Here is a 17,001-nt window from a genome sequence, read left to right on the forward strand (position 1 = left end):
GTGGGGGGGGAGGGGAAGGGAGTGGGGGGAGAGGGAGTGGGGGGGGTGAAGGGAGTGGGGGGAGGAGGGGGGAGGGAGTGGGGGGGGAGGGGGAGGGAGTGGGGGGGGAGAGGGAGTGGGGCGGGAGGGGGAGGGAGCGGGGGGGGAGAGGGAGTGGGGGGGGGAAGGGAGTGGGGGAGGAGGGGGAGGGAGTGGGGCGGGAGGGGGAGAGGGAGTGGGGGGGGAAGGGAGTGGGGGGGGGGCGGGGGAGGCAGTGGGGGGAGGGGGAAGAGAGTGGGGGGGAGAGGGAGTGAGTTGGGGGGAGGGGAAGGGAGTGGGGGAAGGGGGAGGGAGTGGGGGAAGGGAAGGGAGTGGGGGGGGAAGAGAGAGAGAGTGGGGGGAGGGGGAGGGAGTGTGGGGAGGGGAGGGAGTGTGGGAGGGGGAGGGAGTGTGGGGAGGGGGTGGGGGAGGGGGAGGGAGTGGGGGAAGGGGGGGAGTGGGGGGAGGGGGGAGTGTGGGGAGGGGGGAGTTCGGGGGGGGAGAGGGAGAGTGGGGGGAGGGGAAGGGAGTGGGGGGAGGGGGAGGGAGTGGGGGGGAAGGGAAGGGAGTGGGGCGGAGAGGGAAGGGAGTGGGGGGAGGGAGTGGGGGGAGTGTGGGGAGGGGGGAAGTTCGGGAGGGGAGAGGGAGAGTGGGGGAGGGGAAGGGAGTGGGGGGGAGGGGGAGGGAGTGAGGGGGGAAGGGAAGGGAGTGGGGGAAGAGGGAGAGTGGGGGGGAAGGGAAGGGAGTGGGGGGAGGGAGGGGGGAAAGAGAGGGAGTGGGGGGGAGGGGAAGGGAGTGGGGGGGCGGGGTAGGGGGTGGGGGGGAGGGAGGGAGTGGGGGGGAGGAGAGGGAGTGGGGGGAGAGGGGAAGGGAGTGGGGCGGAGGGGGAGGGGAGTGGGGGGGAGAGGGAGTGGGGGGAGGGAGAGAGGAGTGGGGGGGGAAAGAGAGGGAGTGGGGGGGGAGAGAGGGAGGTGGGGGGGGAAGAGAGGGAGTGGAGGGGGGAAGAGAGGGAGTGTGGGGGGGGGAGAGAGGGAGTTGGGGGGGAGAGAGGGAGTTGGGGGGGAAGAGAGGGATGGAGGGGGGGAAGAGAGGGAGTGGGGGGGAAAGAGAGGGAGTGGGGGGGGAGAGAGGGAGTGGGGGGGAGAGAGGGAGTGCGGGGGGAGGAAAGGGAGTGGGGGGGGAGAGAGGGAGTGGGGGGGAGAGAGGGAGTGGGGGGGGGGGGAGAGAAGGAGGGGGGGAGAGAGGAGGGGGGAGAGAGGGAGTGGTGGGTGGGAAGTGAGGGAGTGGGTGGGGAGGGAGAGAGGGAGTGGGGGGGAGAGGAGAGAGGGAGTAGGGGGAGAGAGAGGGAGTGAGGGGGAGAGAGAGGGAGTGGGGGGGAGAGGGAGTGGAGTGGGGGGAGGGAGTGGGAGGGAGGGAGTGGATGGGAGGGAGTGGGGGGAGGGAGTGGGGGGGGAGTGGGGGGGGGGAAGAGAGGGAGAGTGGGGGGGAGGGGAAGGGAGTGAGGGAAGGGGGAGGGTGTGGGGAAGGGGGGAGGGAGTGGGGGAAGGGGGAGGGAGTGGGGGGGGAGAGAGAGAGAGTGGGGGGAGGGGAAGGGAGTGTGGGGTGGGGGAGGGAGTGTGGGGAGGGGGAGGTGGGGGGAGGGGGGAGTGGGGGAGTTCGGGGGGAGAGGGAGAGTGGGGGAGGGGAAGGGAGTGGGGGGAGGGGAGGGAGTGTGGGGAGGGGGGAGTTCGGGAGGGGAGAGGGAGAGTGGGGGGAGGGGAAGGGAGTGGGGGGAGGGGGAGGGAGTGAGGGGGAAGGGAAGGGAGTGGGGGGGAGAGGGAGAGTGGGGGGCAAGGGAGTGGGGGGAGAGGGAGTGGGGGGGGAGAGGGAGAGTGGGGGGGAGGGGAAGGGAGTGGGGGGGGAGGGGGGAGGGAGTGGGGGGAGGGAGGGGGGAAGAGAGGGAGTGGGGGGGGAGGGGAAGGGAGTGGGGGGTGAGGGAGTGGCGGGGGGGAGGGGAAGGGAGTTGGGGGGAGGGGGAGGGAGTGGGGGGAGGGGGAGGGAGTGGGGGGGAAGGGAGTGGGGGGGGAGAGGGAGAGTGGGGGGGAGGGGAAGGGAGTGGGGGGGGAGGGGGAGGGAGTGGGGGGGAGAGGGAGTGGGGGGGTGGAGAGTGGGGGGGAAGGGAGGGAGTGGGGGGAGAGGAGTGGGGGGGTGGGAGAGTGGGGGGAGGGGGAGGGAGTGGGGGGGAGAGGGAGTGGCGGGGAGGGGAAGGAGTGGGGGGAGGAGGGGGAGGGAGTGGGGGGGAGGGGGAGGGAGTGGGGGGGGAGAGGGAGTGGGGCGGGAGGGGGAGGGAGCGGGGGGGGAGAGTGAGTGGGGGGGGGAAGGGAGTGGGGGGGGAGGGGGAGGGAGTGGGGGGGAGGGGGAGGGAGTGGGGGGGGAGAGGGAGTGGGGCGGGAGGGGGAGGGAGCGGGGGACGGAGAGGGAGTGGGGGGGGGGAAGGGAGTGGGAGGAGGAGGGGGAGGGAGTGGGGGGGAGGGGGAGTGGGGGGGAGGGAGTGGGGTGGGAGGGGGAGGGAGTGGGGGGGAGGGGAAGGGAGTGGGGGGGGAGAGGGAGTGGGGCGGGAGGGGGAGGGAGCGGGGGGGGGAGAGTGAGTGGGGGGGGAAAGGAGTGGGGGGAGGAGGGGGAGGGAGTGGGGGGGGAGGGGGAGTGGGGTGGGAGGGGGGAGGGAGCGGGGGGGGGGAGAGTGAGTGGGGGGGGGAAGGGAGTGGGGGGAGGAGGGGGAGGGAGTGGGGGGGGAGGGGGAGGGAGTGGGGGGGGAGAGGGAGTGGGGCGGGAGGGGGAGGGAGCGGGGGGGGAGAGTGAGTGGGGGGGGGGAGGGAGTGGGGGGAGGAGGGGGAGGGAGTGGGGGGGAGGGGAGGAGGTGGGGGGGGAGAGGGGAGTGGGGCGGGAGGGGGAGGGAGCGGGGGGGGTGAGTGAGTGGGGGGGGGGAAGGGAGTGGGGGGGGAGGGGGAGGGAGTGGGGGGGGAGAGGGAGTGGGGCGGGAGGGGGAGGGAGCGGGGGGGGGAGAGGGAGTGGGGGGGGAGAGGGAGTGGGGCGGGAGGGGGAGGGAGCGGGGGGGGGAGAGGGAGTGGGGGGGGGAAGGGAGTGGGAGGAGGAGGGGGAGGGAGTGGGGGGGAGGGGGAGTGGGGGGGAGAGGGAGTGGGGGGGGAGGGGGAGGGAGTGGGGGGGAGGGGAAGGGAGTGGGGGGGTAGAGGGAGTGGGGGGGGGAAGGGAGTGGGGGGAGGAGGGGGAGGGAGTGGGGGGGGAGGGGGAGGGAGTGGGGGGAGAGGGAGTGGGGGGGAGGGGGAGGGAGCGGGGGGGGGGGAAGGGAGTGGGGGGAGAGGGAGTGGGGGGGAGGGGAAGGGAGCGGGGGGGGGGGAAGGGAGTGGGGGGGAGAGGGAGTGGGGGGGAGGGGAAGGGATTGGAGGGGGGGAGAAATGGTGCCGTTACCTCTTCTGCGATCGCAGCGATGTTAGCAGGGTCTGGCCCTCGTAGGTCAGCTCACTGACTCCGAAACCCTCGCTGGGGGAATTCATCAGGCTCCCGGGAAAACTGGCCGACTGCCAGCTCTGGAAGAGACATGGACAGGACGAGCTGATTCTGCTCAGAGCGTAACGTACGCACCGGTGAACATGCTCACAGGTTTGTCGAGCTGGTGCCGTTTATTCGTTTATTAGTCTTCGATCCCCGCCACAGACTCCGTTCCCCAGCGACTGACTCCCTCCCTCTCCCCAAATCGTGTCCGAAGCTGGACCAGACTGTTCACAACCTCCGGCCACATATCTACAGCATAACTAAACCCACCTGTTTCCCCCTCCGTAACATCGCCCGTCTCCGCCCCTGCCTCAGCTCATCCGCTGCTGAAACCCTCATCCGTGCCTTTGTTACCTCCAGACTTGACTATTCCAACGCACTCCTGGCCGGCCCCCCACATTCTACCCGACGTAAACTGGAGGTGATCCAAAACCCGGCTGTCCCCATGTCCCTAACTCGCACCAAGTCCCGCTCACCCATCACCCCCTGTGCTCGCTGCCCCCGTGTCCTAACTCGCACCGAGTCCCGCTCACCCATCACCCCCTGTGCTCACTGCCCCGTGTCCTAACTCGCACCGAGTCCCGCTCACCCATCACCCCCTGTGCTCACTGACCCCGTGTCCTAACTCGCACCGAGTCCCGTTCACCCATCACCCCCTGTGCTCACTGCCCCGTGTCCTAACTCACACCCAGTCCCGCTCACCCATCACCCCCTGTGCTCACTGCCCCGTGTCCTAACTCACACCAAGTCCCACTCACCCATCACCCCCTGTGCTCGCTGCCCCCGTGTCCTAACTCGCACCGAGTTCCGTTCACCCATCACTCCCTGTGCTCACTGCCCCGTGTCCTAACTCGCACCGAGTTCCGTTCACCCATCACCCCCTGTGCTCGCTGCCCTGTGTCCTAACTCACACCCAGTCCCGCTCACCCATCACCCCCTGTGCTCACTGCCCCGTGTCCTAACTCACACCGAGTCCCGCTCACCCATCACCCCCTGTGCTCACTGACCCGTGTCCTAACTCGCACCCAGTCCCACTCACCCATCACCCCCTGTACTCGCTGCCCCGTGTCCTAACTCGCACCCAGTCCCACTCACCCATCACCCCCTGTACTCGCCGACCTACATTGGCTCCCGGTTAAGCAACGCTTCGATTTCAAAATTCTCATCCTTGTTTACAAATCCCTCCATGGCCCTCGCCCCTCCCTATCTCTGTAATCTCCTCCAGCCCCACAATCCCCGAGATGTCTGCGCTCCCTAATTCTGCCCTCCTGAGCATCCCTGATTATAATCGCTCCGTGTCCATTGGCGGCTGTCATGTATTCAACTATCATTGTAACCCATGTATAAGCTGACCTAAGTTGTACACCTTGAGAACATTGACCACGCGGGGTGAACTTGTGGGAGACACTCCTAACCTGGACTTTCAGGTATAAAAGGGGAAGCTCCACTCACCTTCATCACTTGAGGTCTTGGTAATAAAGGTAACTGGTCACAGAGTGACCTTCTCTCAAGTATGGGCCTCGTGTGCATTTATACTCTATAGTAAGGACTTATCATTGGCGACGAGAAACTGGGATTTAAACCACGCGAGCATGGCCACTAGCAGAACAGAAGAGAGGTACTGTGTTGGTGATGATTGGGATGACTTTATTGAGAGACTACAGCAAAGTTTTGTCACTAAGGAATGGTTGGGACAGGATTCGGCCGACAAACGCAGGGCTCATCTCCTGACGGTTTGTGGATCCAGAACGTACTCCCTGATGAAGGACCTTCTAGCACCAGAGAAGCCGGCGGACAAGACGTTCGATGAGCTCAGTAAGTTGATCGGGGAACACCGTAAACCGGCGAGCAGCATGCACATGGCAAGACACGGTTTTATACGCACCGGCGGCGAGAAGGGCAAAGCGTTCCAGACTTCGTGGCAGATCTCCGGCGATTGGCGAGCCTATGTAAGTTCCCAGATACATGCAGAGCGGAGATGCTGCGAGACTTTTTTATTGAGGGCATCGGGCACGCTGGGGTTTTCAGGAAACTGATTGAGACCAAAGACTTGACCTTGGAAACGGCAGCTCTGATAGCCCAGACATTTATCTCAGGGGAGGAAGAGACCAGAATGATGTATGACAAAAGTCTTGGCTCAAATGTGGCAAACGACCAGGGAGTCAACATTATTAATGCGGCACACAGTTCTCCAGGCAGACAAGGGCAATTGGACATGCCCCAGAATGTAGTCGAACCCAAAGGGGGAATTCAACAGAGACAATGGCTAGCTGAACAGCGATTCATGCCATCGCAATGGACAATGCGGCCAGTAATGGGGCCATCAACACCTGTTAATGGTGCGCTTAAGGACAGTTACAGAGACAGTCAGAGACGATCGACTGGTAATGGACCTTTTGTTTCCAACAACGGCTCATGTTGGAGGTGTGGAGGCAAACACACAGCCAGAGCCTGCAGTTATCTGCAATATACCTGCAGATACTGCAACGTCAGCGGTCACTTGGCGCGTATGTGCAGGAAGCCTGCAGCCAGGTTGATGTACGAGGAGGACGGGCCCAATGTAAGCCCTACGGGGCCAAATGGACACTGGGGGAAATCGCTGGAAGCTGAAGTTCAGCGAGTTCATGTGGAGTACATATACAGTTCATACACCAGGACACCACCGATAATGATGGAAGTGCTCCTCAATGGCATCCCAGTATCAATGGAGCTAGACACGGGGGCCAGCCAGTCCCTGATGGGTATCAAACAGTTCGAAAGGTTGTGGGCGTCCAAGGCCAGGAGGCCAAAATTATCGCCGATTGACGGACATATACAAAGCAGATCATTCCGGTGCTAGGCAGCGCCATGGTAGTCGTGACCCACAAAGATTCGGAGAACAGGTTGCCACTCTGGATTGTCCCGGGGGACGGTCCCGCACTACTGGGGAGGAGTTGGCTTGCTGTCATGAACTGGAAATGGGGCGATGTCAATGCAGTTTCTTCTGTGGAGCGAGTATCAAGCTTACAGATCCTGGACAAATTTGACTCATTATTTCAACCCGGCATTGGCACTTTCATGGGGGCCAAGGTAGTGATTCACATAAACCCGGACGCCAGACCAGTACACCACAAGGCCAGAGCGGTGCCGTACGTGATGCGGGAAAAGATAGAAGGCGAATTGGACCACCTGCTGAGGGAAGGCATCATCTCGCCAGTCGAATTCAGTGACTGAGCGAGCCCGATTGTGCCGGTGCTCAAGGCGGATGCGTCGGTCAGGATATGTGGCGATTACAAGGCCACCATCAATTGGGGGTCACTCCAAGACCAGTACCCGCTACCGAGAGCGGAGGACCTCTTTACGACGCTATCCGGTGGCAAACTTTTTTCAAAATTGGACCTGACCTCAGCTTACATGACCCAAGAGCTGGCGAGTGAGTCGAAGAAGCTGACCACCATCACGACACACAAGGGGTTGTTTGAGTACAACAGATGTCCGTTCGGGATTCGCTCGGCCGCCGCGATCTTCCAACGAAATATGGAAAGCCTCCTCAAGTTAATTCCAAGGACGGTGGTTTTTCAGGACGACATCCTCATTACGGGTTACGATACTGAAGAACACCTCCACAACCTGGAGGAGGTGCTACGCAGACTGGACCGGGTAGGTCTGCGACTGAAAAAGGCGAAATGCGTCTTCCTAGCTCCGGAGGTAGAATTCCTGGGGATGAGGGTAGCAGCAGACGGGATCAGCCCTACTGCATCCAAGACGGAAGCGATCCAGAGAGCACCCAGACCCCGTAACACGACGGAGCTGTGTTCGTTCCTGTGGCTCCTGAACTATTTTGGTAACTTTCTTCCCAAATTGAGCACGCTGTTAGAGCCGCTACACGTGCTCCTACACAAAGGTCGCGAATGGGTCTGGGGGGACAGCCAGGAAAGGGCTTTTGATGGAGCATAACAAATTGCGTGCTCCAACAATCTGTTAACGCTATATGACCCATGTAAGAAACTTGTGTTAACGTGCGATGCGTCGTCCTATGAGCCGGGTGTGTGTTGCAGCATGTCAATGCCAAGGGTCAGTTACAGCCGGTAGCTTATGCCTCCAGAAGTCTGTCCCAGGCAGAAAGGGGCTAGGAGATGGTAGAAAAGGAGGCGCTCGCATGTGTGTATGCGGTAAAGAAAATGCACCAGTACCTGTTTGGCAGGAAATTTGAGCTGGAGCCAGATCACAAATCCCTAACGTCCCTTTTGACCGACAACAAGGCCATAAATGTAAACGCATCGGCCCGCATACAGAGGTGGGCACTCACGTTAGCTGCCTATGACTATACAATTCGGCACAGACCGGGCACCGAAAACTGCACCGATGCACTCAGCAGGATCCCACTAGCCACCACTGAGGGGGCTACCGAGCATGGTGCTGAGATGGTCATGGCTGTTGAAGCTTTCGAAAGCGAAGGCTCACCCATGACAGCCTGTCAGATTAAAGTCTGGACAAATAGAGACCCGCTATTGTCTCTAGTCAACAAATGTGTCCTGAATGGGGACTGGGCAGCCACGTACAGGGCATGTTCTGAGGAATTTAAACCATTTCACAGGCGCAAGGATGAACTCTCGATTCAGGCCGATTGCCTACTGTGGGGAAACTGTGTAGTCATGCCCCAGATGGGCAGAGAGGTGTTCATCAGAGAACTCCACAATGAGCACCCGGGCATTGTCACGATGAAGGCAATTGCCAGGTCACACGTTTGGTGGCCAGGGATAGACGCAGATCTGGAACTTTGTGTTCGCAGGTGCAACACGTGTGCCCAGCTGGGCCATGCGCCCAGGGAAGCCCCCCTTAGCCCCTGGCCATGGCCCGCCAAGCCTTGGTCACGCATCCATGTGGACTACGCAGGTCCTTTCATGGGAAAAATATTTTTGGTTGTAATAGACGCCTACTCCAAATGGATCGAGTGTGACATTTTAAATTCAAGCACATCCTCTGCCACGGTAGAAAGTCTATGGGCAATGTTCGCCGCCCACGGTCTGCCGGACAACTTGGTCAGCGACAATGGCCTGTGCTTCACAAGCACTGAATTCCAGGACTTCATGGCAGGCAATGGAATTAACCATGTTAGAACGGCACCGTTCAAGCCGGCCTCAAACGGCCAGGCAGAACGAGCAGTGCAGATAATCAAACAGGGGATGCTCAGATTCCAAGGGGGTTCCCTACAAACCCGCTTATCACGCCTCCTGTTGGCCTATAGAACCTGACCACACTCACTCACAGGGGTTCCCCCCGCAGAGCTACTAATGAAAAGGACGCTCAAAACCCGATTATCCCTTATACACCCCACCATGAAAGAAATTGTCGAGAGCAGGCGCCAGTCACAATATGATTACCATGACAGGAATGCGAGGGCGCGATGTATTGATGTCAATGATCCTGTTTTTGTCCTCAACTACGCTGCAGGGCCCAAATGGCTCGCAGGCACTGTGGTTGCCAAAGAGGGGAATAGGGTTTTGCTAGTTAAACTTACCAATGAACAAATCTGCCGCAAACACATGGATCAAACTAAAAGGAGGTTCAGCAACCCCATAGAAGAAGCAGAGGAAGAGCACGATATAGAGTTCACTCCTCCACAGGTGACCGAACACAGTGACCAAAGGAAGGAGAGCCCAGTCACTGTGGACAGTCCGGACAGGCCTGAGGCACCGCAAACAGCAGACACTCAGGCCAGCGCCCAACAACCGGAGCCCCAACTCAGGCCAATTTAAGTTAATCTAAGGGTTAAGTCATGACAGGAGAGCTTGGACACGTGTTATGCTCCTCCTGTACCATGTGGGAAATCAGGGACGCCTCTGGTGTCCCCGACGACTACGTGTGCGGGAAGTGTATCCGCCTCCAGCTCCTGACAGACCGCATTGCGGAATTGGAGCTGAAGGTGGATTCACTCTGGAGCATCCACGATGCTGGGAATGACGTGAGTAGCACGTTTAGTGAGTTGGTCTTACCGCAGGAGAAGGGTACACAGCCAGATAGGGAATGGAAGACCAGCAGGAAGAGCAGTGGAAGGAAGATAGTGCAGGGGTCCCCTGCGGTAATCCCCCTGCAAAACAGATACACTGCTTTGAGTACTGTTGAGGGGGATGACTCATCAGGGGAGGGCAGCAGCAGCCAAGTTCATGGCACCATGGCTGGCTCTGCTGCACAGGAGGGCAGGAAAAAGATTGGGAGCGCGATAGTGATAGGGGATTCGATGGTGAGGGGAATAGATAGGCGTTTTTGCGGCCGCAACCGAGACTCCAGGATGGTATGTTGCCTCCCTGGTGCAAGGGTCAAGGATGTCTCAGAGCGGGTGCAGGACATTCTGAAAAGGGAGGGTGAACAGCCAGTTGTCGTGGTGCACATTGGTACCAATGATATCGGTAAAAAACGGGATGAGGTTCTACGAGACGAATTTAAGGAGCTAGGAGCTAAATTAAAAAGTAGGACCTCAAAAGTAGTAATCTCGGGATTGCTACCAGTGCCACGTGCTAGTCAGAGTAGGAATCGCAGGATAGCTCAGATGAATACGTGGCTTGAGGAGTGGTGCAGCAGGGAGGGATTCAAATTCCTGGGGCATTGGAACCGGTTCTGGGGGAGGTGGGACCAGTACAAACCGGACAGTCTGCACCTGGGCAGGACCGGAACCAATGTCCTAGGGGGAGTGTTTGCTAGTACTGTTGGGGAGGAGTTAAACTAATATGGCAGGGGGATGGGAACCAATGCAGGGAGACAGAGGGAAACAAAATGGAGACAGAAGCAAAAGACAGAAAGGAGAATAGTAAAAGTGGAGGGCAGAGAAACCCAAGGCAAAAAACAAAAAGGGCCACTTTGCAGCAAAATTCTAAAGGGTCAACGTGTGTTAAAAAGGCAAGCCTGAAGGCTCTGTGCCTCAATGCGAGGAGTATTTGGAATAAGGTGGATGAATTAACTGTGCAGATAGCAGTTAACGGATACGATGTGATTGGCATCACGGAGACATGGCTCCAGGGTGACCAAGGCTGGGAACTCAACATCCAGGGGTATTCAGCATTTAGGAAGGATAGACAGAAAGGAAAAGGAGGCAGGGTGGCGTTGCTGGTTAAAGAGGAAATTAATGCAATAGTAAGGAAGGACATTAGCCTGGATGATGTGGAATCGGTATGGGTGGAGCTACGGAATACCAAGGGGCAGAAAACGCTAGTGGTAGTTGTGTACAGACCACCAAACAGTAGTAGTGAGGTTGGGGAGGGCATCAAACAGGAAATTAGGGGTGCGTGCAATAAAGGTACAGCAGTTATCATGGGTGACCTTAATATGCACATAGATTGGGTTAACCAAACTGGAAACAATACGGTGGAGGAGGATTTCCTGGAGTGCATAAGGGATGCTTTTCTAGACCAATATGTCGAGGAACCAACTAGGGGGGAGGCCATCTTAGATTGGGTGTTGTGTAATGAGAGAGGATTAATTAGCAATCTCGTTGTGCGAGGCCCCTTGGGGAAGAGTGACCATAATATGGTGGAATTCTACATTAGGATGAAGAATGAAACAGTTAATTCAGAGACCATGGTCCAGAACTTAAAGAAGGGTAACTTTGAAGGTATGAGGCGTGAATTGGCTAGGATAGATTGGCGAATGATACTTAAGGGGTTGACTGTGGATGGGCAATGGCAGACATTTAGAGACCGCATGGATGAACAACAGCAATTGTACATCTTTGTCTGGCGTAAAAATAAAAAAGTGAAGGTGGCTCAACCGTGGCTATCAAGGGAAATCAGGGATAGTATTAAAGCCAAGGAAGTGGCATACAAATTGGCCAGAAATAGCAGCGAACCCGGGGACTGGGAGAAATTTAGAACTCAACAGAGGAGGACAAAGGGTTTGATTAGGGCAGGGAAAATGGAGTACGAGAAGAAGCTTGCAGGGAACATTAAGGCGGATTGCAAAAGCTTCTATAGATATGTAAAGAGAAAAAGGTTAGTAAAGACAAACGTAGGTCCCCTGCAGTCAGAATCAGGGGAAGTCATAACGGGGAACAAAGAAATGGCAGACCAATTGAACAAGTACTTTGGTTCGGTATTCACGAAGGAGGACACAAACAACCTTCCGGATATAAAAGGGGTCAGAGGGTCTAGTAAGGAGGAGGAACTGAGGGAAATCCTTATTAGTCGGGAAATTGTGTTGGGGAAATTGATGGGATTTAAGGCCGATAAATCCCCAGGGCCTGATGGACTGCATCCCAGAGTACTTAAGGAGGTGGCCTTGGAAATAGCAGATGTATTGACAGTCATTTTCCAACATTCCATTGACTCTGGATCAGTTCCTATCGAGTGGAGGGTAGCCAATGTAACCCCACTTTTTAAAAAAGGAGGGAAAGAGAAAACAGGGAATTATAGACCGGTCAGCCTGACATCGGTAGTGGGTAAAATGATGGAATCAATTATTAAGGATATCATAGCAGCGCATTTGGAAAGAGGTGACATGATAGGTCCAAGTCAGCATGGATTTGTGAAAGGGAAATCATGCTTGACAAATCTTCTGGAATTTTTTGAGGATGTTTCCAGTAGAGTGGACAAGGGAGAACCAGTTGATGTGGTGTATTTGGACTTTCAGAAGGTTTTCGACAAGGTCCCACACAAGAGATTAATGTGCAAAGTTAAAGCACATGGGATTGGGGGTAGAGTGCTGACATGGATTGAGAACTGGTTGTCAGACAGGAAGCAAAGAGTAGGAGTAAATGGGTACTTTTCAGAATGGCAGGCAGTGACTAGTGGGGTACCGTAAGGTTCTGTGCTGGGGCCCCAGCTGTTTACATTGTACATTAATGATTTCGATGAGGGGATTAAATGTAGTATCTCCAAGTTTGCGGATGACACTAAGTTGGGTGGCAGTGTGAGCTGCGAGGAGGATGCTATGAGGCTGCAGAGTGACTTGGATAGGTTAGGTGAGTGGGTAAATGAATGGCAGATGAAGTATAATGTTGATAAATGTGAGGTTATCCACTTTGGTGGTAAAAACAGAGAGACAGACTATTATCTGAATGGTGATAGATTAGGAAAAGGGGAGGTGCAACGAGACCTGGGTGTCATGGTACATCAGTCATTGAAGGTTGGCATGCAGGTACAGCAGGCGGTTAAGAAAGCAAATGGCATGTTGGCCTTCATAGCGAGGGGATTTGAGTACAGGGGCAGGGAGGTGTTGCTACAGTTGTACAGGGCCTTGGTGAGGTCACACCTGGAGTATTGTGTACAGTTTTGGTCTCCTAACTTGAGGAAGGACATTCTTGCTATTGAGGGAGTGCAGCGAAGGTTCAGACTGATTCCTGGGATGGCGGGACTGACATATCAAGAAAGACTGGATCAACTGGGCTTGTATTCACTGGAGTTCAGAAGAATGAGAGGGGACCTCATAGAAACGTTGAAAATTCTGATGGGTTTAGACAGGTTAGATGCAGGAAGAATGTTCCCAATGTTGGGGAAGTCCAGAACCAGGGGTCACAGTCTAAGGATAAGGGGTAAGCCATTTAGGACCGAGATGAGGAGAAACTTCTTCACCCAGAGAGTGGTGAACCTGTGGAATTCTCTACCACAGAAAGTTGTTGAGGCCAATTCACTAAATATATTCAAAAAGGAGTTAGATGAAGTCCTTACTACTAGGGGGATCAAGGGGTATGGTGAGAAAGCAGGAATGGGGTACTGAAGTTGCATGTTCAGCCATGAACTCATTGAATGGCGGTGCAGGCTAGAGGGGCCGAATGGCCTACTCCTGCACCTAGTTTCTATGTTTCTATGCTCAACAAGGGATCGTAAACCATCAGAGAGACTAAACCTGTGATCCCAATAAGACTTTGGGGGGGAGGTGATGTCATGTTTTCAACAATCATTGTAACCCATGTATAAGCTGACCTAAGTTGTAGACCTTGAGAACATTGACCACGCGGGGTGAACTTGTGGGAGACACTCCTAACCTGGACTTTCAGGTATAAAAGGGGAAGCTCCACCCACCTTCATCACTTGAGGTCTTGGTAATAAAGGTAACTGGTCACAGAGTGACCTTCTCTCAAGTATGGGCCTCGTGCGCATTTATACTGTATAGTAAGGACTTATCAGCGGCCGTGCCTTCTGTTGCCGCACTGTCGGAGGGGCAGTACTAAGGGAGTGCCGCACTGTCGGAGGTGCCGTACTGAGGGAGCACCGCACTGTCGGAGGGGCAGTACTGAGGGAGGGCCGCACTGTCGGAGGGGCAGTACTGAGGGAGCGCCGCACTGTCAGAGGGGCAGTATTGAGGGAGTGCCGCACTGTCGGAGGGGCAGTACTAAGGGAGTGCCGCACTGTCGGAGGGGCAGTATTGAGGGAGTGCCGCACTGTCGGAGGGGCAGTACTAAGGGAGTGCCGCACTGTCGGAGGTGCCGTACTGAGGGAGCGCCGCACTGTCGGAGGGGCAGTACTGAGGGAGGGCCGCACTGTCGGAGGGGCAGTACTGAGGGAGCGCCGCACTGTCAGAGGGGCGGTACTGAGGGAGCGCCGCACTGTCGGAGGGGCGGTACTGAGGGAGTGCCACACTGTCGGAGGGGCAGTACTGAGGGAGTGCTGCACTGTCAGAGGGGCAGTACTAAGGGAGTGCCGCACTGTCGGAGGTGCGGTACTGAGGGAGCGCCGCACTGTCGGAGGGGCAGTATTGAGGGAGCGCCGCACTGTCGGAGGGGCAATACAGAGGGAGTGCCGCACTGTCAGAGGGGCAGTACTGAGGGAGCGCCGCACTGTCGGAGGGGCAGTACTGAGGGAGCGTCGCACTGTCGGAGGGGCAGTACTGAGGGAGCGCCGCACTGTCGGAGGGGCAGTACTGAGGGAGCGCCGCACTGTCGGAGGGGCAGTACTGAGGGAGCACCGCACTGTCGGAGGGGCAATCTTGCGGATGAGACGTTAAACCGAGGCCCCCTCTGCCCTCTCAGGTGGATGTAAAAGATTCCACGGCCATTATTTTGAAGAAGAGCAGGAGAGTTTTCCCCGGTGTCCTGGGGACAATATTTATCCCTCAATCAACATAACAAAAACAGATTATCTGGGTCATTATCACATCGCTGTGTGTGGGAGCTTGCTGTGCGCAAATTGGCGTTTCCCACATTACAACAGTGTCTACACTCCGATAGTACTTCATTGGCTGTAAAGCGCTTTGAGACATCCGGTGGTTGTGAAAGGCGCTATATAAATGCAAGTCTTTTTTGTCTATTTTTTCTACATTGGAGCCTTTGCCCACCCGGGAATGGTCCTGAAGATCGGAGAGAAAGACCGGAGTCGTCGGATGTGTGGAGGCAGCAGGAACACTTACCACATCCTCGTTCACCACAGTCAGGAGTAGCTCCTCACGACCACGCAGCCATGGCTGGAAATATCGGAAACCCTGGGGAAGGCATCAGAAGAGAATGGGAGCCGTCATGGAATGGCTGGACGGACACGCGAGTTTCCACAGCGTTAACTCTCTATCCCGACTGGGCTGTGTGTGAGGTCTGACTGCAGCCCAGCCTCGGAGTGTGAAGGTCGTGGGTTTAAGTCCCCACTCCAGAGACTTGAGCAGATAATCCAGGCTCACACTCCCAGTGCAGTACTGAGGGAACGCCGCACTGTCGGTGGGGCAGTACTGAGGGAGCACCGCACTGTCGGAGGGGCAGTACTGAGGGAGTGCCGCACTGTCGGAGGGGCAGTACTGAGGGAGTGCCGCACTGTCGGAGGGCCAGTACTGAGGGAGCCCCGCACTGTTGGAGGGGCAGTACTGAGGGAGTGCCGCACTGTCGGAGGGGCAGTACTGAGGGAGTGCCGCACTGTCGGTGGGGCAGTGCTGAGGGAACGCCGCACTGTCGGTGGGGCAGTACTGAGGGAGCACCGCACTGTCGGAGGGGCAGTACTGAGGGAGCCCCGCACTGTCGGTGGGGCAGTACTGAGGGAGCGCCGCACTGTCGGTGGGGCGGTACTGAGGGAGCACCGCACTGTCGGAGGGTCAGTACTGAGTGCTGGGGGAGCACCGCACTGTCGGAGGGGCAGTACTGAGGGAGTGCCGCACTGTCGGAGGGGCAGTACTGAGTGCTGGGGGAGCACCGCACTGTCGGAGGGGCAGTACTGAGGGAGCGCCGCACTGTCGGAGGGGCAGTACTGAGAGAGCGCCGCACTGTCGGAGGGGCAGTACTGAGGGAGCTCCGCACTGTCGGAGGGGCAGTACTGAGAGAGCGCCGCACTGTCGGAGGGGCAGTACTGAGGGAGCTCCGCACTGTCGGAGGGGCAGTACTGAGGGAGTGCCGCACTGTCGGAGGGGCAGTATTCCCGCTCCTATTTCTTATGTTCTGATATTCAACATTACAACAGTGACTACACTTATAAAAACGTATTGATTGGCTGTGGGATGTCCCGAGCTGGGGAAAGGCACTCAGCAAATGCAAGTTCCTGGTCTGTCCTGGCCGCTGCCCTTACCTGCAGGGAGCCCAGAACCACCAAGTCCCCGAGAAACTCCTGAAGTTTGTTCATTTCCTTCGTCTTGTCCTGGAAACAATGCACAGGGTTCTAATTAACAGGGTGCTAATTAACAGGGTGCTAATTAACAGGGTTCTAATTAACAGGGTGACAATCCGGGCCTTGGGAGTGGGGAAAGCGGCTCGTTGAGCAACGGCGACGCTCGAATTCCAACTGGTCAACCTCCACGGAGGTCAGAGGTCAAGTCTCCGGGGCCGAAATGGCCCCTTTCCCGCCCAGTCGGGACGGAGTCCCCGACGATCGGGACGTTGGCCCTCGTTCGTGTGTTGAGGCGGAGAAGGTATCTGCACCGCCCCGCCCCTGTAGCGAACGGCGGTGGGGGGGGGGATCAATGGGGCGCACGCATCCCCGGAAACACCACTGCCCTCAAACGATCGAACGACCGCTTGTCGCCCCCCCCCCGACAGCTCGTGACCCCTCTGTCTCGCAGGCCTACAGAGCACAATGCTTCTCTGCCCTATTGCGTGCCAAGCTAGCTGGTCTCGCCTGGGCAGCAGTAGGGGGGGGGGGGTGGGGGCGGGGGGCGTTACAACAGACTTCATTTAGCCTACTTTTCCCAACACGGGAACGATCAGCCGGGGCTGCCTCCTACTGCTAACATCAATCCAGTCATGGCAGCAGCAACTGTGCCTCGGGTTTTCAGATCAGACCGTAAACCGAGGCCCCGTCTGCCCTCTCGGGTGGACGCACGAGAACCCACACTGCACTATTTCGAAGAAGAGCAGGAGAGGGGGAAAGGGGGAAGGGGGAGAGAGGGAAGGGGGAGAGGGGGAAGGGGGAGAGAGGGAAGGGGGGAGAGAGGGGAGAGAAGGGGGGGGAAGACAGGGGGAGGGGGAGAGAAGGGGGGGAGGAAGAGAGGGGGCGGGGGAGAGAGGGAGAGAGGGGCAGAGAGGGGGAGGGGGTGGGGTAGAGAGAGGGAGTGGGT

General features: G+C 57.8%; 1 protein-coding gene across 3 annotated transcripts in view; it reads right to left on the minus strand.

Moving 5' to 3' along the window:
- Positions 1-17,001, minus strand: part of LOC139233027 (uncharacterized) — a 30,912-nt gene that overhangs the window by 12,100 nt on the left and 1,811 nt on the right. For 2 of the 3 annotated variants that reach the window (XM_070863540.1, XM_070863542.1), the window contains 3 exons: positions 16,017-16,085; positions 14,884-14,955; positions 3,484-3,602 (listed from right to left, as the gene is read on the minus strand). In XM_070863540.1, the coding sequence (XP_070719641.1) occupies positions 3,484-3,602; positions 14,884-14,955; positions 16,017-16,085 (260 nt within the window). Of the gene's footprint in view, positions 1-3,483; positions 3,603-14,883; positions 14,956-16,016; positions 16,086-16,627; positions 16,772-17,001 lie in introns of those variants that run through there. The other variant, XM_070863541.1, reaches the window with a different exon arrangement.

Source organism: Pristiophorus japonicus, chromosome 20 (genome assembly GCF_044704955.1).
Source record: "Pristiophorus japonicus isolate sPriJap1 chromosome 20, sPriJap1.hap1, whole genome shotgun sequence".
Classification (NCBI taxonomy): domain Eukaryota; kingdom Metazoa; phylum Chordata; class Chondrichthyes; family Pristiophoridae; genus Pristiophorus; species Pristiophorus japonicus.